General features: G+C 45.6%; 1 protein-coding gene across 5 annotated transcripts in view; it reads right to left on the minus strand.

Moving 5' to 3' along the window:
• Positions 1 to 18,486, minus strand: part of LOC119441924 (adhesion G protein-coupled receptor L4-like) — a 145,103-nt gene that overhangs the window by 38,287 nt on the left and 88,330 nt on the right. For all 5 annotated transcript variants that reach the window (XM_049661740.1, XM_049661738.1, XM_049661739.1 and 2 more), the window contains 5 exons: positions 15,340 to 15,440; positions 13,335 to 13,577; positions 13,134 to 13,251; positions 2,488 to 2,668; positions 43 to 201 (listed from right to left, as the gene is read on the minus strand). In XM_049661740.1, the coding sequence (XP_049517697.1) occupies positions 43 to 201; positions 2,488 to 2,668; positions 13,134 to 13,251; positions 13,335 to 13,577; positions 15,340 to 15,440 (802 nt within the window). The remainder of the gene's footprint in view (positions 1 to 42; positions 202 to 2,487; positions 2,669 to 13,133; positions 13,252 to 13,334; positions 13,578 to 15,339; positions 15,441 to 18,486) is intronic.

An 18,486-nucleotide genomic window follows, 5' to 3' on the forward strand; every position in this document is an offset into this window, starting at 1 on the left:
TTCCATTAGCTGCCACCCACGTTGAAGAACAACAATACTCACTTAGATTCAATAAATGAGCACTTTGGAGTAAAGCCTTTTCCAAGACTTTCGAATGTGAATGAAAGCATCACGTTGCCGTTTATATTCGAAGTCCGCTTGCCCTCGATCACCACCGATGCAGTGACAAAAGATGTTGCCAAGATCGGAGAGTCAGGTGACCTGCATAGAGAACGTATAATACGATGATTGCAGTCGAAAAAAAAACATGAGCGCTACAAAGCATCTCAGAGGGCACAAAAGGTACACAACTTCCCATCAATATCAGGCAGTTAACTCAGTAATAATGATGCTAAACGTTCAACTTCGTAGAAGTCACGTATCTTCCAGACACGGAATCGAGGACCCTTGTCGGACCAAAAAGTTATTGTCGTTTCACTTCGTGAACGCGGGTTACGAGCAAGCGTACGGACGTCGTGGACATATACAGCGAGCACCGCGGCGTCGAAGCACAATACGGAAAGGGCGCGAACGCGCCGATTTTCTTCTCCACCTCCAGGAGCCTTACCCCTCCGGCGCTCGCTTCCCTCGCGTCTTCAAACATAATCTCGCCGATTTCACAGACGGGCCATCTACGCTTACGTCTAAAATTGGACTTTCGGGGGTGTGAAGCAACACTAATGTTGTGGACGCCTGCACCGAGTTTCACTGGCCACATTTCCGTTTTAGGCAACAGCTTGCAACAGCGATACGTAATTCTTTCTCTACTTTTAGACGCTATGTCGACATTTGATTTACGACCTATAGCTACGGTATTGTAGAACTTGAACTTACTATATTCCCTTGTTGGCGTTTTCTGTTGCTCGCGTGTTAGCAGTCTATAGCAAAACATTTGAGCCATATCTACGAGCACTGCACGAATCGTTTACTGACTCGAAATGCTCTGTGCAACTAGCCAGAAATCCTCATGAGCAATAAATGACAATACAGGCAGGCTCTGTCTAGTCGCTTATTGAATGAGATACTACACACAACACACGGATTTAAGTTCGCAGGAACCAGTGTATTGCGCGAATGATAGAGCGTCGAAAAATACTACAACTAGCTTCTCAAAGTCCACCTTTAAGCAAAAGATGACACAAAAGCACCAGCGGCTAGGTGTTTCTTGGCGAGTTTCCCGCGAAACGTAAGAAAAATCCGGAACCTAAGCACATGCAAACTTTTCTTAGTAGAAGAGACCCGTAATTGTTCTCTTGATTTCGTGTGCTCAAAGCATAGGGTATTCTTTTGTTTCCATACTTTGATGTGGTAAACACGTTTTTTTTAGGTGCCAGAGCAAGTTGTTATAGAAGGATTATCGCCTGTTTCTTCCCTGTGGCCAAAGTAGTGTGCCAAGCTTGCATATTTTTACGGCTGCTACTGACGAACCGACAAACATTATTTAAGATGTTAAATGCACTGTCGTCAAGAATGAAAAAAGTGTGAAGAATGTGGAGTAGCGCAAGTGCGGCCCAAGATAACGACAGAAAGGAAAGGATGAATATACACACAAAACGGAGCTAATCTGAGACGCCATACAAGAATTTTACCGTGGGATGCATTAACGCCCTAATTAACCGAATTTGAGGATGGGCAACTCACCCTGCAGTTTAATCCTCATAATGTACACTTTAAATCGCTCTCACGGGCAAGCTAAGAAATACACAGAAGTAAGATTTGACGTTAATAGAATCCAAGTACGGAATATAAATATTGGTAGGTTTCAAGCTTGTGTAAAACTTATAACCAGAATTATCTTTTTTAATAACCCAATTCAAAGCCTAGGAAAGTACGGTAGCTCAGACCACTAAGGAGCTGATATTGACGCGGATCCTTCAAAGTAGGCAGGGCTTCTTAACCTTGCCATCTTACGCCTTTAGTAGCATGTAAACGGGCGCTTGGCACCTCCGCCTAGCCTGATAAGGGCATCTGAAAATCAGCCAGGTTCCTCTCATCGAACAAAGCCAATGTTCATTGGGGGCTATACACGAGAACGGGACCACTTTGCGCGGCAAATGGCTTAAAGATGTGAAACGCGTCCAAGTCTGTCTAGTTCTTTTATAAAGGCCCACCTTTAGAAGAAACATGGATCCAGTGAGCACTAACAAAAATGATCTCTCTTGTGCACCTCAGGTCGACTGTGTTTAGTATGCAGTGCCCGTTCTGGTAGCTTTTATTTGTTCATGTCTCTCCTAGTTCGCGTTAGTGGGCATTCTTCACGCGTGAACAAACTAACCTATCAATAAGTCTCATTGAACAATGAAACGATGACAGGCCTATTATTACGCCTCAATTTTTTTGCATTGTTTTTGTTGATTGTAATGAAACCACCGAACAGCACGCAGTGACGTTCGGTGGTTCGAAATACAGGTCGAAATACAGGTTGTGCGATAAGGAACGCATGACGAAATTGCGCAAGATGGAGAATAGGGCTGGACAAGTTCCTTCTTTGGTAAGTTGAGTACTTACCCTTCTGGCGACGTGCTGCCAAACAGGTTTTTCACAAGGGTGTTTTCAGAAAATATGATGCTTGCGTTTTTTGTTCCTGTTTTCAAGAAGCCAGGAGACAACTGTACAGTCGCGCCAGTGAGGGCGCTAAGATTGGTGCCGGCTTCCAACACGTGGTCGGTCACTGGCTTTACCTTGATAGCTGGCATAGAAACGAAAGAAAAAGTACAACGTAAGTAAGACCAGCAAAAAGTTGTTTAAGTGGTAGACTGTAAAGCCGATAACTCTTTACCACGTTCAACATTCCACAAAACAATACCCGTCAGTGAAATGAAACTGTAAGAGTTAAGGTGGCGGTCCCACTCCGGCGGCACGAGCCCCCCGTTTTCAGTACTTTTGGAGCAACCGTGGCAGCTCTTCTACTTAGGATATAAAGTTGTCGTATATACCATAAAAAAGCCTAATTCTTGTAGATTCCAACTTTATATAATATAAAGAAATTGAATAATGTAATTTAGAAATAAATGTTAAAGAACAAGCATGAGATGCATGGTTTTTTTCGAACTGTGTCTCAGTTGTGACCATATTTAGAAGGAACTACCGCATTTACTGCATTGCGGCTTGCTCTGTAGCTTTCGGACATATTTATCTATTTCCTAGACGCAGCAAAATAATGTTGAATTTTTACTTTTGGATAACTTGCTTTTGAAGATTGCCAAATATCGCAACTTCTGTTGTAAACAGCCCGGCAACTACATGCTCAAGGAAGCTAAATTTTGGATAAATTAGAGTTCAAGGAATTTCCATTTAGGACGCAAAATTTCATTCATGTACCTTTATTAGTTTTAAACCGCAGCTTCGTAGCTTTATACCTTCCCGCAAAAATGGGCAAAAGTAGGACCAGAATTCTAAATATTGCTTAATTTCGGTCGCATTATTAGGAAAACTAATAAAGGTACATGAATGAAATTTTGCGCCGTAAATGGAAATTCCTGGAACTCTAATCTTCCCAAAATTTAGCTTCCTTGAGCATGTAGTTGCCGAACTGTTTACGAAGTTGCGATATTTGGCAATCTTCAAAAGGAAATTATCCAAAAAGTAAAAATTCAACATTATTTTGCTGCGTCTACGAAATAGATAAATATGTCCAAAAGCTACAGAGCAAGCCGCAATGCAGTAAATGCGGTAGTTCCTTCTAAATATGGTCACAACTGAGACACAATTCGCGAAAACCATTGTCTCATGCTTGTTCTCTAACATTTATTTCTAAATTACATTAATCAATTTCTTTATATTATATATAGCTGGAATCTACAAGAATTAGGCTTTTTTGTGGTATATACGACAACTTTATATCCTAAGTAGAAGAGCTGCCACGGTTGCTCCAAAAGTACTGAAAACGGGGCGCTCGTGCCGCCGGAGTTAGACGGCCACCTTAAGTCACTCTAGATAATTCCTTTGATATGGTAGTCTCATGCAGCCTTCGCCGAAATGACGTGTCTTTCCAGCCCTCTTGAAGCCTTAGAGGTACTGGGTGATCTTGGATCTGTGCTATTAATAGTGCGATAGCAATTATGTGGACACTCCTAGCGCATTTCTGACATCGCCGTCGCCGTGATGTTCCGTATAAAGCCCAAGGCCGATAATACCGTCGCCGCGCACCGTACGATGTATGTGTGAGTTAAAGCGCGCGAATGGAGCCGACGATTGCGGCTCAATCTGGCACGCGCAAGAGAGGGAAGCTAACAGGAAACGCGCCGTCTTCCGTCGCGCAGAGGCCGTGGGAGCATGGGACGGAAGGAGACGAGGGCGACGCTGTTCTGAGACAGCAACTTCGCATTTCGCGACCGCGCGCTTGGGGAACCGACGATCGCGGCTCAACCTCGCGCGTGCAGGGATGGAAGAGGGGAGGCAGCGCGGGTGGGAGGGGGGCGGCGTTCTACTCCGGCACCAACTACGTGCATTGCACGGCCACTCGCGGTCGCACGCGCCTTATCTTGAAAGCGATCTGCTGGCGGCTCATACCTTTTGTGCTTGCGGTGTTCTCGTGGCTGTTTGCGTTAAAGCGATAAACAGAACGAAGGTGACTTAGCTCGCTGCGGCTGCAGTGCTTCCCGAAGCCAGCGTTTTGACAGGGAGTGTCCGCGGTCATCGAGTGGGATGTGTTCATGTTCGCCTATGCGCGCTGACACCATGCTTGCTAACTTAGCTTGTAAGCGAATATTTTCTACGGACGATAAAACTACTATCCTTACTTCGTATAGCTGTCTACTAATTTGCTATCGCAATCGATGCTTCGTCATTAGGGCGAAACTACAGCTTTTACAACGAAGCTGTTTATGCGGACCCTGTGCCGTCGTTGTCGTTGCGCTAAAAATGGGCCACGTGACCTAGCGGGAGAGGAGAGGAAAAGAAGAGCTCAACAGGGGAAAAGGGGTTGGAGAGACGCCTTTCCCCCTGTGAGAATGCTGTGAGAGGGTGCAGATGAAAAGGACAATGGGAGGGAGGTTGGCGTAAGTCGCGCCGTCCAATACTCATGTTGGAAGGGGAAGCGTGAGGTGTGCCCACCAATGACCGTGTAGGAAAAAAAGTCGCAGCTTCGCCCGAAAGGCGAAGCAACGATTGCGATAGCAAATTAGTAGAGAGCTATACAAAGCAAGGATAGTAGTTTAATTGGCCGTATAAAGTTGTACACATTCGCTTACTAACTAAACAGATAAGCACGGTTTCACGCACGCACAGGTAAACATGAACACATCTCGCTCGATGACCGCGGAAACTCGCTGTGAAAACGCCAGAGTGAGAAAGCGCGCCAGCAGCAGTGGGCAAATTGACCTTCGCGCTGTCTCTCGCTTCGCTTCAACGCGAACGTCGAAAGCACAGCGCATACGAAGCTACCGGCACTCGGCACATGCACTTTGTCCTCATCACAGATCGCTTTAAAGATGAAGCCCGCTCGGGCGCGCACTTCGCCCACATCTCAGATCGCTTTCAAGATACGGCGGCCACGCGTGAGCAGCAGCCGATGGAGCAGAACACACCCCCTCTCTCTCCCACTCCCTCTCCGTCGCCTCGCCACCGCGCCTCGCGCGCGAGAGACCGCGCCCTTCGGGCTTGCCTTTCTCCCTCGCGTGTGAGCCGCGAATGCCGGCTCACCCTCGTACGCCGTGCTCCCTCAAGGACTGCAGAAGATAGCGTCAACCTTTCCCTTTCCACACGAACCACTTACACACACGCACACGCGGCGTACGGCACGGGGCGACGATTTTTTCACTGGTTGGTCTTTGTACGGACCCTCACGGCGACGGCGACGACACTGCCGACGGCAGAATGCACTTGGAGTGTCCATATAATTGCTGTCGCAATAAAAAGTAGGTCAGCGCAGGAGTGGGGTGTGAGATGAGTTCGCGTTAGCGTTGGTTGTATATACGGAGCTTTGGCCAATGATTTTTGTCTGGGAACGTCGTAGAAAAAAAAATTCACAGCATATCCACGGGGTGAATGATGATGAGTGGGCGAAGCTCCGGAGGGAATCATCGGATCTCCCGCTTAAGGGGACGCTAGCACAAACGCGTTAGAAACGTGCAGTACTCTCTAGTAAGGGGGAGCGGCCACAGCGTCTTACGCAGCCATTTATACATGCCGGAACGTGCACCGCATTTGCCGACGCCATCACATGACTGCCGAGAGAGTATACCCCCCGTATTCATAAACGCTCCTCGATTTGAACTTGACTTGCCACCGCTTTGGGCAGCGCGTTCGAAACGCGTTGAAGGTAAGGCGGAGAGGCCACAGTGTCTTACACCAGCTTCTTACACGGGCCGTAACGCGCTAGCACAAACGCGTTAGAAACGCGCTAGAAACGCGGCCTTTCGTTAATGTTGGGTATTTATTGCCATCGTGGTGCATGTGTCTATGTGAGCTTCGTGGCGTAGTGGGGAGTCGGCGTTCGGCGTTCGCAGCGTTCGGACGTGTCATCATGTGCTCCCTTGTAGGGGAGGTTTCAGCGGCCCGTGTGGGCCGCGGTATCAGGTGTACTGAAAAGCCGGCTGAAGATTACCAGGTTGTTCTGCCTCATCTGCCCACAGGTGCGTCTGTTTTAAACACGGTGTTTTTGCATGGTGATATAAAAGCCAGGCCATATCGAGTCGAGCATGTCCGAGACAGCCTTGCGCGTCTCTCACTGCTGCCGGAAGTGGTTGCCCTCGGGGCATACCAAATGAATCACCTGTGGGCAGTGACGTTTAAGGATGAGGAAGGCAAGAAGAAGATATTAGCGGCAGATGCGTTCAACGTTAAAGATCACCGCTGCATGGTCATCGACCCACGCGATCAAGGTGTCCGACTGAAGCTTTACTGGCTGCTTCATGGCGTACCGGACGATGACGTGCGAGTGGCTTTGGCGCCGTTTGGAAAAGTTACGGAAATCAGCAGAGACAAGTGGAAGGTCAAGGGATGCATCGACAAAGGATCAACAACCCGCTCGGTGACGCTGAAATTAAAGGTGGGCGTTACAGTGGATGACCTTCCTCACCAGCTGCGTGTTGCCGAAGACATGGCGCTCGTCTTCGTTCCTGGCAGAGCGCCGCTCTGCCTCCGATGCCGTGGCACCGGACACATCCGACGAGAGTGCCGCGTTCCACGATGTGGGATCTGTCGGCGCTTCGGCCACGATGACTCCCAGTGCGTGCGTTCTTATGCCAGCGTTACAGGCCCACTCCGTAGCGACGTTGTGTCAGAACACCTGATGGACGCCGCCGACGCCGAAGAAGCTAGCAGGGAATACAACGACGGCGCGAAGACTGCTGCAACGCCCCCTGAAGCTTCTTCAGGAGCTGTTCAGGAAGCGAATGGTGGTGCCGAGCCCTCGGCTGCAGCATCGGAAACGATGCCAGAGACTACAACAGATGACGCGGAATCGAAGGCCGCAAACACGTTATTGTCAGTAGCGCAAGACGCCGACCAGGAGGTAACGGACGCCGAGATGCTCACGACCGGAAGCGTCGCTGCAAAGCGGCCTTACGAAGACTCCGACAACATAGGGAAAGCGAGTGCGTCCGGCACCGGCGAGCCTCCAACGAAGGCGTCGACTGGGCGGCGGTCTTCGGTTCAACCGAAGCCAAAGTTGCCGCCTGACCGTAGGGTGAACCCTACAACGCCTCCGCACTAGCGGAGGTGACGTTCCAGACGACTTCAACGAGGATGCCAAGAAACCCACTGTTGCGATGTGAGTAGGACGCCTGGCCAAGCAACCTCCATGAAATGGCGACTAACTTTCAATCTAGCCTTCGCGTTGCGACATTGAATGTGAGAGGACTGTGTTCGCGCAGGAGGCAATGTCAGATTAGTCGCACTCTTTTGGAAAATGACGTTGACCTTCTGGCTGTACAAGAAACAAAAATTGAAAGTGAGGAGCAAACAGAACAAATGGTTCAAATTTTTCGCTCTAGATACAATATATGTGTTTGCCACGCTGTTGGACGGTCAGGAGGCTGCGTCATTTTTATTCGCAATAGCATCGCGGTTGTTGAAAAAGTGTCCGCCTGCGATAGTGGGAGACTGGTTGCATGTGATTTTGTTTTTTCTGGATTACAGTGGCGTGCTGTGTGCATTTACGCACCAAACAAAATGCATGAACGTGAAACTTTTTTCAGGTATGCTGAAGGGTTTTTGAAAACAGAACGAAATATTGTGGTTCTAGGGACTTTAATTGCGTCTGTAGAGCTGAGGACAAAACAACGGGTCTCAATGTGCGCGATAGAAGCGCTGAGCTTTTGAGTGCAATTGTGATTGAGAGAGAGCTTGAGGACATTGGTTATGTCATGACACGAGATGGCCAAGCACGATATACACATTTTCAAGGTGACTCCCATGCGAGGCTAGATAGAATATACATACCGGCGAAGTTTGTACCACTATGCTCCTCTTATGAAACACAACACCTTAGTTTTAGTGACCATTGTTTGGTAACGGTTACCATTGGCGAAAAACGAAAGGTTGTGAAGTTTAACTGGTTCCTATGGAAGTTTAATGAGAAACTGCTGCAAGATGAAGTATTTGTCACAAGAGCCATAGCATGCCTTTCAAATGCCCTTCATACTGAAACTAACAGCTTCATAGCAGTGTGGGAACAGTTTAAATGTGATATAAAAATTGCTGCAATTGATAGAGCCTGTGTATTACGTCACAAGGAAAGGCAACAAGAGAAACAGTTACGCAGTGAGCTGGAGTATATGTTAGGCGTCGAAAATGAAGTGCCTGGAGCGTTTAAAAAAGAAATAAAAGAGGTGAAAGCAAAGCTCGAGTTGATCGATGAAGATAAGTACCGCGGCGCAATGATAAGGGCGCGTACTGAAAGATTGTGGCTGGGCGAAACGCCCACTAATCGTGTGCTTAGTGAAGAAAAGAAGCATGCAGCAAATAAAGCGATAAATGAAATTCGATATCGTAACAAAATTACCCAAGAAAGCAAAGAGATGACACTTGCATTTGTTGAATTTTACACAGCTTCTTGGCCAAAAATTGATGACCCCAAGCGCTTCCGAGTTGGCTGTCTGTCCCTTATGCTAAGATTACAAGACACGGTTAGAGAGTCACTGGAATCTGAAATTACTGTGGCAGAAATTGAAGCGGCAATAGATGAATTAAGTAACGGCAAGTCACCCGGGCCGGATGGATTGGGTGCAGCCATATACAAGTTTTTTAAAACAGAAATGGCAATGGCTTTACATCGAGTGATCACTGAATGTTATGAAAAAAAGCAAGCACCCCTCTCTTTTAGGACAGCGCATGTAGTACTGATCCCCAAAACTGATGACCCTGCAAAGTTACTTTCAGTTGAGTCTTACCGTCCCATTAGTTTGACCAATACAGATTACAAAATATACATGAAGGTGTTAGCTAGACGGCTCCAAAGCGTTATTCAGTCCCTTGTTGGCCCGCATCAAACGTGTGGTATTAAAGGTAGAACAATTTTTACAAACATACACATAGCTAGAAGTATTCTGGAATGTTGTGACGCATTGCATGACCGCGTGGCCATGATTCAGTTAGACTTGCATAAAGCGTTCGATAAAGTTGTACATGAAGTTTTGTTTTTACTGCTGGAGCATGTAAATGTTGGATCTGTGATTACTGAAGGTGTGAAAATGGTGTATCATGATTGTACAGCCAAATTAGTGATTAACAAAGAATTAAGTGATTCAATTCCTGTGCGGTCAAGCGTGAAACAAGGATGTCCTTTGTCTCCTCTTCTTTTTGCGATTTACCTGGAACCCTTTTGTTTAGGTTTACTTGCAACACCGCGTATTCGAGGCTATACATTTTTGAGCAGTGAAATTAGGGTTCTAGCGTATGCGGACGACATAGCTGTGTTTTGTACTGATAAGAAAAGCGTGGAAGAAGTTGTCAAAATAGCTATAGCTTTCTGCACAGCAACAGGTAGCGCGATCAGTTGGCCGAAATGCCTTGGATTTTGGCATGGCATCTGGGAGAGCACACCCGATGTGTACGGCAATATGAATTGGACAACTTCCCCAGGAAAGTACCTTGGAGTTCCACTAAATTATTACCGAAATGCGGAAGAATATTGGTCTGAGGAAAACAAACGTGTTAAAAGTACTACCGATAAATGGGGTGGCCATAACCTTTCAGTATTTGCAAGAGCTTCCGTTTGCAATATTTTTTTAATTGCCAAAGTGTTTTACGTGTTGCAAGTGATGACCATGACCAGAAGTTCGGTTCAAAAATTCCACCGAGTATTCGCGACTTTTATATGGGGATCGCAGTGGGAGCGCACCAGCCGGTGCAATTTGTTTCATAAGGTGAAAAATGGGGGACTAGGGCTCTCGCATCTTTTCTTCAAGCAGTTGGTGAGCAGATTCTTCTTTGTGCGGGATCAAACTGATGTATTTTTGAGAACTGTGATCCAAGCACGATTACAGAATTATCTATCTGATTTTGTTGTATCATCGTTTTCTTTGAAAGCAGGACCGCTTAGTTCTTATTTGCGTGAAGTGGTAATGTCTATACGCTTGCTCAAGGCAAGGTTTTCATATGAATACTTGTCTGATGTTACGAAAAAGCGTTTGTATTGTGATATTCTTGATGTATTCTTACCAACACCTGTCTATCGAGCTGTCTACAAGCTAGGTCCTGAACGCGATGTGTTAAAGCGTGTTAAAAAAATGCCGATCAGGCCCTCAGTTAAAACATTCTTTTTTCAAATACATACCGACACTCTCCCTGTCAAGCCATGGTTACAAAGTAAAGGTCTGTTTGTACCTTGGTCAGTAAATTGTTTAATCTGCAGGAAACCGGAAACAATAGAACATATTTTTCTAGACTGCCACGATGCCGTATTCCTGTGGGATGTCTTTCAAAGAACTCTTAAAAAGAATTGTCATTAAGCCCTTTTGGACTCCGGTTTCTTCCATGTGCGGATACAGGGGAAGTGCCGAGTGATATGCTAATGTTGCTTTGTATGCATAGCGTATGGAAGACCAGGATGGATGTTAGGCATGCCCATATACAAATTCACTCAGCAAGACACTATTTTGTTGAGAGTGTTATCTACACCCGAGACTTGTTCAGAGCCCAATGTGAACCCCCAGAATGGCTACCTGTATTGGATCAATTGGCTTCTGTGAAACATTTTTAAGCCACATACACCAGCCGAGCTGTGGCTGGTGTATTTACAATATGTACATGTGTATCTGATCAATTTTGTTTGTGTTTGTGAAATGGCATTAAATAAAAAAAAAAAAAAAAAAAAAAAAAAAAGCTTCGTGGCGTAGTGGGCTAATGTCGCGCGCTCGGAAGCGAGGGGTCCCTGGTTCGATTCCGCGCTACGGACACAACTTCGGAATTTTTTTTCTCATTTTTCTCAGACTGGTTACACACTACTACTACTACGACGACGACGGGGACGAACGGGTGCCGCTATAAGGAGCTTCGCCCCTAAAAAGTCAGGAACGCGCTAGGAGCGCCGTCGCCAGTGGACGCCGACGCGTCCCATCCACGGCAACACGCTATGAACGCCGTCGCCCATAAACGCCGACGAGTCACATGCCCTGCAACGGGTTAGGAACACCGTCGCCCGTGGAGGCCAACGCGTCCCATCCCCCGCAAGAAGCGCCGTTCACAGCTTCGCTGTTCGACCATCTTCACGGTGTGGAAGGGGTGGTGATGTTTTAAAGCAATGAATAATAGCACAAACACCTGCTCAGCATAAATATATACACCGCTGACCTTTCTGCTCTACGTGCCATGCCACAGAGCATCTTGTTTTTGTCTAAATGACGTACCATCAGGATAACATTTATCACAAGTGTTGTCAATGTCTGTGATAGCGAAAACACTTTACGATATTTCCCCCAATATCTTGAAGTGTTTCTTGCTTGTTTTTACTCGTTTACTTCAGAACGCACAAAAGCTTGTCCCCAGAGGCAATCTCTATCTTGTGCAGCGAAAATCTTTTCCACAATAATTATATATTTGGCTGCCACGTTAAAATTGCTACATTAGGTTAAAAATGACCGTCTTCCCAAGACTTCGCATTACCCCTCAACCCGTTCTCGACAGAAATATAGGCTATATGTCGGATTCCGCCTTATCTGGCAAAGCCAGCCCCGTCTGCTTCTTGTCAGGTTGAACGAGTACGCTAGTGCGCATTCTATTAGGTCGGGTTTCTTCAGACTCGTACCCCCCCACCCTCCTCTTCAATCTGCGGATAGTGGCCTCAAAGGTGAATGCCAGGTGCAGTGCTCACATCTTTTACACCGTGTACTGAGAATGCAGAGCGCTCGTAGCACAATTTTCTCATGCGCCATCACCGCCGTGACGCTTCAACTCTACAAAACCATGGCCAGACACAAATTTGGGGACGCCTGCGGAGTTTAGGGCTCTTACCAGGTGGCATTAGCAAACCTTTTAGAATCCGTCCAGAATCACAGCCCCAGGTTCTCTAACTATGGTCGCTATTCTAGTCTTTCCTGAGAGTGTCTATGTCGGCGGTGACGCCCGCCTCCTGAAATTTTGGGTTCGCGGTACTGAAATATTTCTATGTCGAGCGCACGTAACCATTTCCAACCTATAAACAACTTTTGCTATGTGGCCTGGTAAGGGGCCCTTTAATCAAACTCTATGAACTTTACTGAAGCTCGCGTGATAGCACATTGTGTACGAAACTTTATTATGTGCCTGTGTTCGAGTTGCTTTATTTCCTCTCTTTAATCCGTAATCGTAGTGTGCTACACCTGCAGTCTAGGCCTGTAGCAGGTCGAACATTCTCTTGTTACCGTTAAAGCTTTTCTTTCTCCCCTTGCACCTTAATTTTGTTAGTTTGGTCTAGGCTATTATCCCAGCGATCGTTATGACAACCTCTTTCAAGCATTTTCACTCGGACATCAAAGCTGCCACCACGAGTCAACTCTGAGGTGCCAATATTAAAACACCACATAGTGCCCCATTAACGCCTGCTTCGTGAACATATTTCTTTTGATCATTTCGTTCATTGTTCTATTACTGTTATTAGCCTTACCCTTTTTTGTGGCACTTAAGAGCTTACTGTTGCCACCAAAAATAAAAAAAAGTGACATCGTAAATTAAAAGTGCTCCGACCTCTTCTTTTACTGATCTACAAATTAATTACCAAGTCGATTACTTACTGGTATTTCCGGTTCCGAGTGTTGTTTCATTGAAGAGTGGATCATTGAATCCGATCATCTTGATCACAAAATCTTCGACTCTGTTGATAAGGCTGGCCGCCGCGTCAAGCCGCTCCTCCTGAAGTTGCGAAGGTTCCGCTATACTTTTGTTTATAGGAGCCCCGTGATATACGACAGAAACAGCACGTGCAAAAAGCTTACCTTCTGCATGCTGCCCCAGATATGTTCTTTTTGCATGGCATGGCTGGCTAGATCAACAACTGTTGTGGCCAGCTGCCGTGTCTCATTGGCCCGTTCAATTTCGCTTAAGTTCGCCAGGTAGCTGTCGAATCTTTGTAAAACTTTTTCGAAATTGGAAGATATGACGTTGATGTCCCCAGTATTTTCTACCTTTCCATTTAGCTCCTGAAATATCTGGGTAACTTCGGCGATGTTCGTGCTGTTCTGCGTAAAGAAGTAAAAACAAAATGCTGTTTATCATGCTCCTTGAGCATACAGGGTGTTTCAGGGAACCATTTCAAAAATTTGTTAAAATTGCCTGTGGCAGATAGCACAATTCTAGTCCATGAGCTGGTCTACTCGAAGAGGCAGACATTACTTGCAGAAAAAATGAAATGCATAATCAACTAATGAACAAAAACAACCAATTACCTTTTTAACTAATTACCTTATGGCACATGTAGCAATTTACAAATTCTAGCGGGTGAGAGTGCAAGGCATATCCATTTGAAAAGAATTGTGTGGATGACACCATTTACGAGATATACGCCGCCAAACATGCAGTAACATGTAAGGTCCTTCAACTTACTGTCTTAACAAAACGTCGTTTTATGCATTGAAGCACAAAAGTAACTAGAATGCCAATGCATTTCACCGCAAAGTTCGGGAGTTAATATTTCAAAACTGGTGTCATCCTGAGAACTTGTAAATTGCAACATGTGCCATAATATAATGCGTCAAAACGCATTTGTGAATTTTAAAGCGATGCTTTATATGTCTAGGCAAAATCGTATATGGCTAGGCGAAATCGCCTGCGTACAGAAAATTATCGTCATCAGCATTGGCTTGAGCATGGTTACAGTGTACTAGTACACTGTAGCATGGTCTTCTGCAGCTGGCTCGTTGGCTCGTGCTCGTACTCGGCACGCCCTCGTGCAACTGCTCCCGCGTTCGTCGTCGTCGTCTGCTTCCACAGCTGGCTGCGTTGCCGCTAATCAGTCCAGCGTAGAATTTCACTTCTCTTCTGTTTCGCAATGGGGAGGCCACGTTTACGGGGGTATGCGCCATTGCTTAACGGGGTATGAGCCATCAATCATCTTACGTAACAGACAGATTTAATTTTGAAGCAATTTAATTTCGAAGAACCGCAAGCGGCAATGGCGGGCGAATGCTGCTAACCACGCCGCCGAGCAAACTCTAGACATCGAACGCAAGCGACAACGGTGGACTGCGGGCATACCAAGAGTGATGTCGTCCTCTCCGTCACAGACGAACGTGTGAGTAACCTCATAATTGAGAAATACTTTAATAAACCCTAAGGATTAACCAAGTGATAGACACCAGGGCAATAAACCCTCGGGATTAACCAAGTGATAGACACCAGGGCCGCACATTTCAGCTTCGCTGGTTAACCATTTCCACGGAGTGGAAGGGCCGACAATTTTTTTGTTAATTACAATTGCATTTCAATTTTTTGTGCAAGTAATGTACACCTCTTCGAGCAGACAAGCTCATTTAGCAGAATTGTTATATCTGCTACACGAAATTTAAAATTTTGATTGACAGTGTTAGTTAAAACACACGGTAAGTATAACATAAAATGGTGAGAAGTGTGTTTCTAGAAATGGCCTTATCTGGATTTGAAAATTATGAACAAACAATAACCATATATTCCAGCACGCGCGCGCTTTAACCATGTTTTGGCTTTCATGCACAAGCTTTGACAGCTAACACCAAGTATGCTTTTAAAAATGCATATAATCAACGAGTAACATATAAAAACGAGTAATATATAAAAAATGGATCTACAGTGCGTAGCTTGCGCACTGCGGCGGCGGCGTGCTTAAACTCCCCGCAAATGAATTAACACCATAATTTGTAACAATGCACAGGTAAGAATTTCTCGCCTCTAAAGTTGCAAAACAGGGTCTGATATTTGGGCATAAAAATGTAGGGGCTCCCCCACGGCTGAAAATCGCTCACATACATTGAGACGCTGGGATGCTCTGTTAACGTCCTTTGACACGCAGCTATTCCTGTTTATGTACGCAGACCATTGGCCATTTTCTTCGCACTTTCTGTTCATACCTGAAAACGTAATAAAAATGTACAGTTACTACCCAGCGAGACAAAGCTACCTCTGAGAAGCACACATAGGGATTGAGCAAGAGGATAGTGCATGAAATGAAATAAAACTAAACTTTGTATTTGACTTCAGTGGTTTAGTGAACCGAGTATTTAGTGAACGGAGCATTAGTGAACCGAACATTAGTGAACCGAACATTAGTGAACCGAACATTTGTGAACCGAGCATTTGTGAACCGAGTATTTAGTGAACTGCGTTCGAGTATTTTATCGAATGACATGCCACCACATTTTTACTTCTTTTTACCTCCTCTCGTGGAGTAAACCTACCGCTTGCTATAATCGAAGAATATTTATTGGTACAGAGGTTGTAGAATAATGTTTAATAAAATAACCATTATGTGCGCAGCTAACTTTGGTATAATAAATCATCCACTATAGGGAACTGAAACTAAAATGAGTATTAATGCCAGGTGTTTATATCGCTCCGAAGACGATTACCACATTTATGTGAATCATGCGTGAACAGTTTAAGTACATTGACACATAACTAAATCGGGCATTGCGAATCAATACATGGATGGTGAATTTGACGCAGCAACATCCTCTAATACTTAACACGCTCCGAAATTTGGCACGTTCGCAGGGCCATAGAATAAAGCCTGTTCCACATGCAAGCGATTGAGCGAATGGAGCGAACCGCGGCGCGCCGCTGCGAAGCTTTTCGCGAGGTTTCGTTTCGCATGCATTGCCGCTGCGCATTTTCCACCGCTGCGAATATCGTACTATGCGCAGGCTTTCGTGCCCTAGTCCTGCACTGGTCACGTGGCGAGGCGGGCGGTCATTGGTTCACAAGCGGTGCTGCCGCGCTGCCGGCCCTGCCGCCGCGATGAAATTCCAACTTGCTCGAACCTCGCCGCTCCAGCCGCTAGTGCCACCACCGCCGCTTGAAACAGGTTTCTGCGCCGCGGCGGCAGGAATCGCGAGCGTTTTCGCTTGCATGTGAACCAGGCCTAAGGCACATGCGAGGGCCAGGAGACTGGTTTTCACGTAAGCTTGTTCGCCTTATGCTAGAAGTGTTTCCATGACGCACAAGCGCAAAGCGACATTTGAGTTCATCTAGCTGTCATAGCAGCTCTCTTTTCATGGCCTTTGACAGGCAGCAGGCGTCTTTTTAAATGAGCATTTCCGTTACTGACGAGTTACACTTTCACTTTGATTCAGATTTGTAGTTTTCCTTACCAAAGAGAGAGAGAGAGAGAGAGAGAGAAAGAAAGAGAACTACGGATTAAGGTCTAAGGGTGCACAGATGAAACTTACAAAGGACCTTAACGCAGTACAATACACACTGTAAGCAGTGACAGCGACTTGCTGACATATCTTGTTATAATGCAGAATGCTGACTGTTATAATACAAAGTGACACCGAAGAAGTTGCACATTTCGGTAGTGATAATGATCGTTATTAGCATATTTGTGTGTCTACTACAGGATGAACGCCTCTTGCAGAGATGTTTTTTACGTCTTTCTTGTGTCAGGTGACCACCTTTTTATGCCTGTAAATTTCCTAATCTCATTGCACCACCTAAGCATCTGTGCCCTTGATTGCGTTTACTTTCCCTTGCAACCCGTTCTGCTACTACATAGAACATCGGTTATCTGCTCTACTCATTACATGATAGATTTGACTTCATTTCTTCCACTTAATATGAACAAGAATATCGACTACGCACGTTTAATTTTTAATCTACACGGCTGTCTTCCAGCCATCCTCACGTTGCGCCTATAATTTTGCATACCGTCCCTCATTGCGCGGTCTGTAGCTTCCTCTCAAGCATCATTGTTAATCTCCAAGTTTCTGCCCCATATGTTAATAACTGTAGAATCCAAAAATTCTAGACTTCACTTTTCAAAGACAGCGGTAAGCTGCCGCTCACGACTTGGTAACGCCTGTGGCATGCGCTACGATTCATTTTTATTCCTCATTAGGTTTTCTTCTCATGATCCGGGTCCCCTGTGACTAACGAGTGCAAATAAACGTACTCGTGCACAGCTTCTAAAGACTGATTCCGAACCAAGGATTCTCGAACTTGGTCTTCCGCATACTAATTCTGAAAAGAATCCTCAGGCCGAATTCGCACACCCGTCATCCGCCCAATCCCGTCACTGTCGCGCCACCGGCGTTGTGTCAGAAGAGAGCGTTTCGTGGCTGGTTTCACCTCAAAACCAGGACACTGGCTACATTATGAGCATTGGTCAACGTTTTCCCGGTCTCCCGTGTTTGAGGAAAAACTAGCGAGGAAACGCTCTGTCTTGAAAGATTCAGGCGCTATGACGGTGATGGGATTGGGCGGATGACGGCAGTGTGAATTCGGCCTAAGTCATATTCAACTTTCCTGATCAGGCAATGTCATCTGCAAATCGCAGGTGGCTAAGATGGCATCGTTGATCCGTGCATCTGATCTTCATCAGTCTAAGAGGGCGAAACACTTTCCAAGCATGAAGTCAATAGCACTGGGGAAATTTTATCACCTTCCCTCACACTTTTCTTGGTCGATGTAATCTCTGATTTTCTTGTCATGAATTGTGGTACCTAGGATAACTAGGATATTTGCTAGGATATTCACACATACGTTCTCTTCTCCCTGACTACGCATTGCCTTAATTATCCCTGGTATCGCTACGGAATCGAACGCATTTTATTGATATGTAAATACCATATATAGACTTCTCAATACGCGATTGATAACATCAATGCAATCTTTAGTTGAATATACTGTTCTAAAGTCAGTTTATCCTCTGTGTCGACGAGATCAAGTGTTCCCCTTATTTTATTGGGATGGATGAGAAAACTTTATCACGCAAATAGATGACACTCTGGTTATTTTATTTTGAATTACCTCAGTGAATGTCTTGTACAACCAAGAGCCGTTTTATTCTAAGCATTCCGTTCAACTGAAAGACGATGCCACGTTACGAATGACGTGAGCGAGCTTTTTCGATGAAACAGGCCGTTCAATGAAAATTTCATGAACACTTATGCGATGACA

Source organism: Dermacentor silvarum, chromosome 2 (genome assembly GCF_013339745.2).
Source record: "Dermacentor silvarum isolate Dsil-2018 chromosome 2, BIME_Dsil_1.4, whole genome shotgun sequence".
NCBI lineage: Eukaryota > Metazoa > Arthropoda > Arachnida > Ixodida > Ixodidae > Dermacentor > Dermacentor silvarum.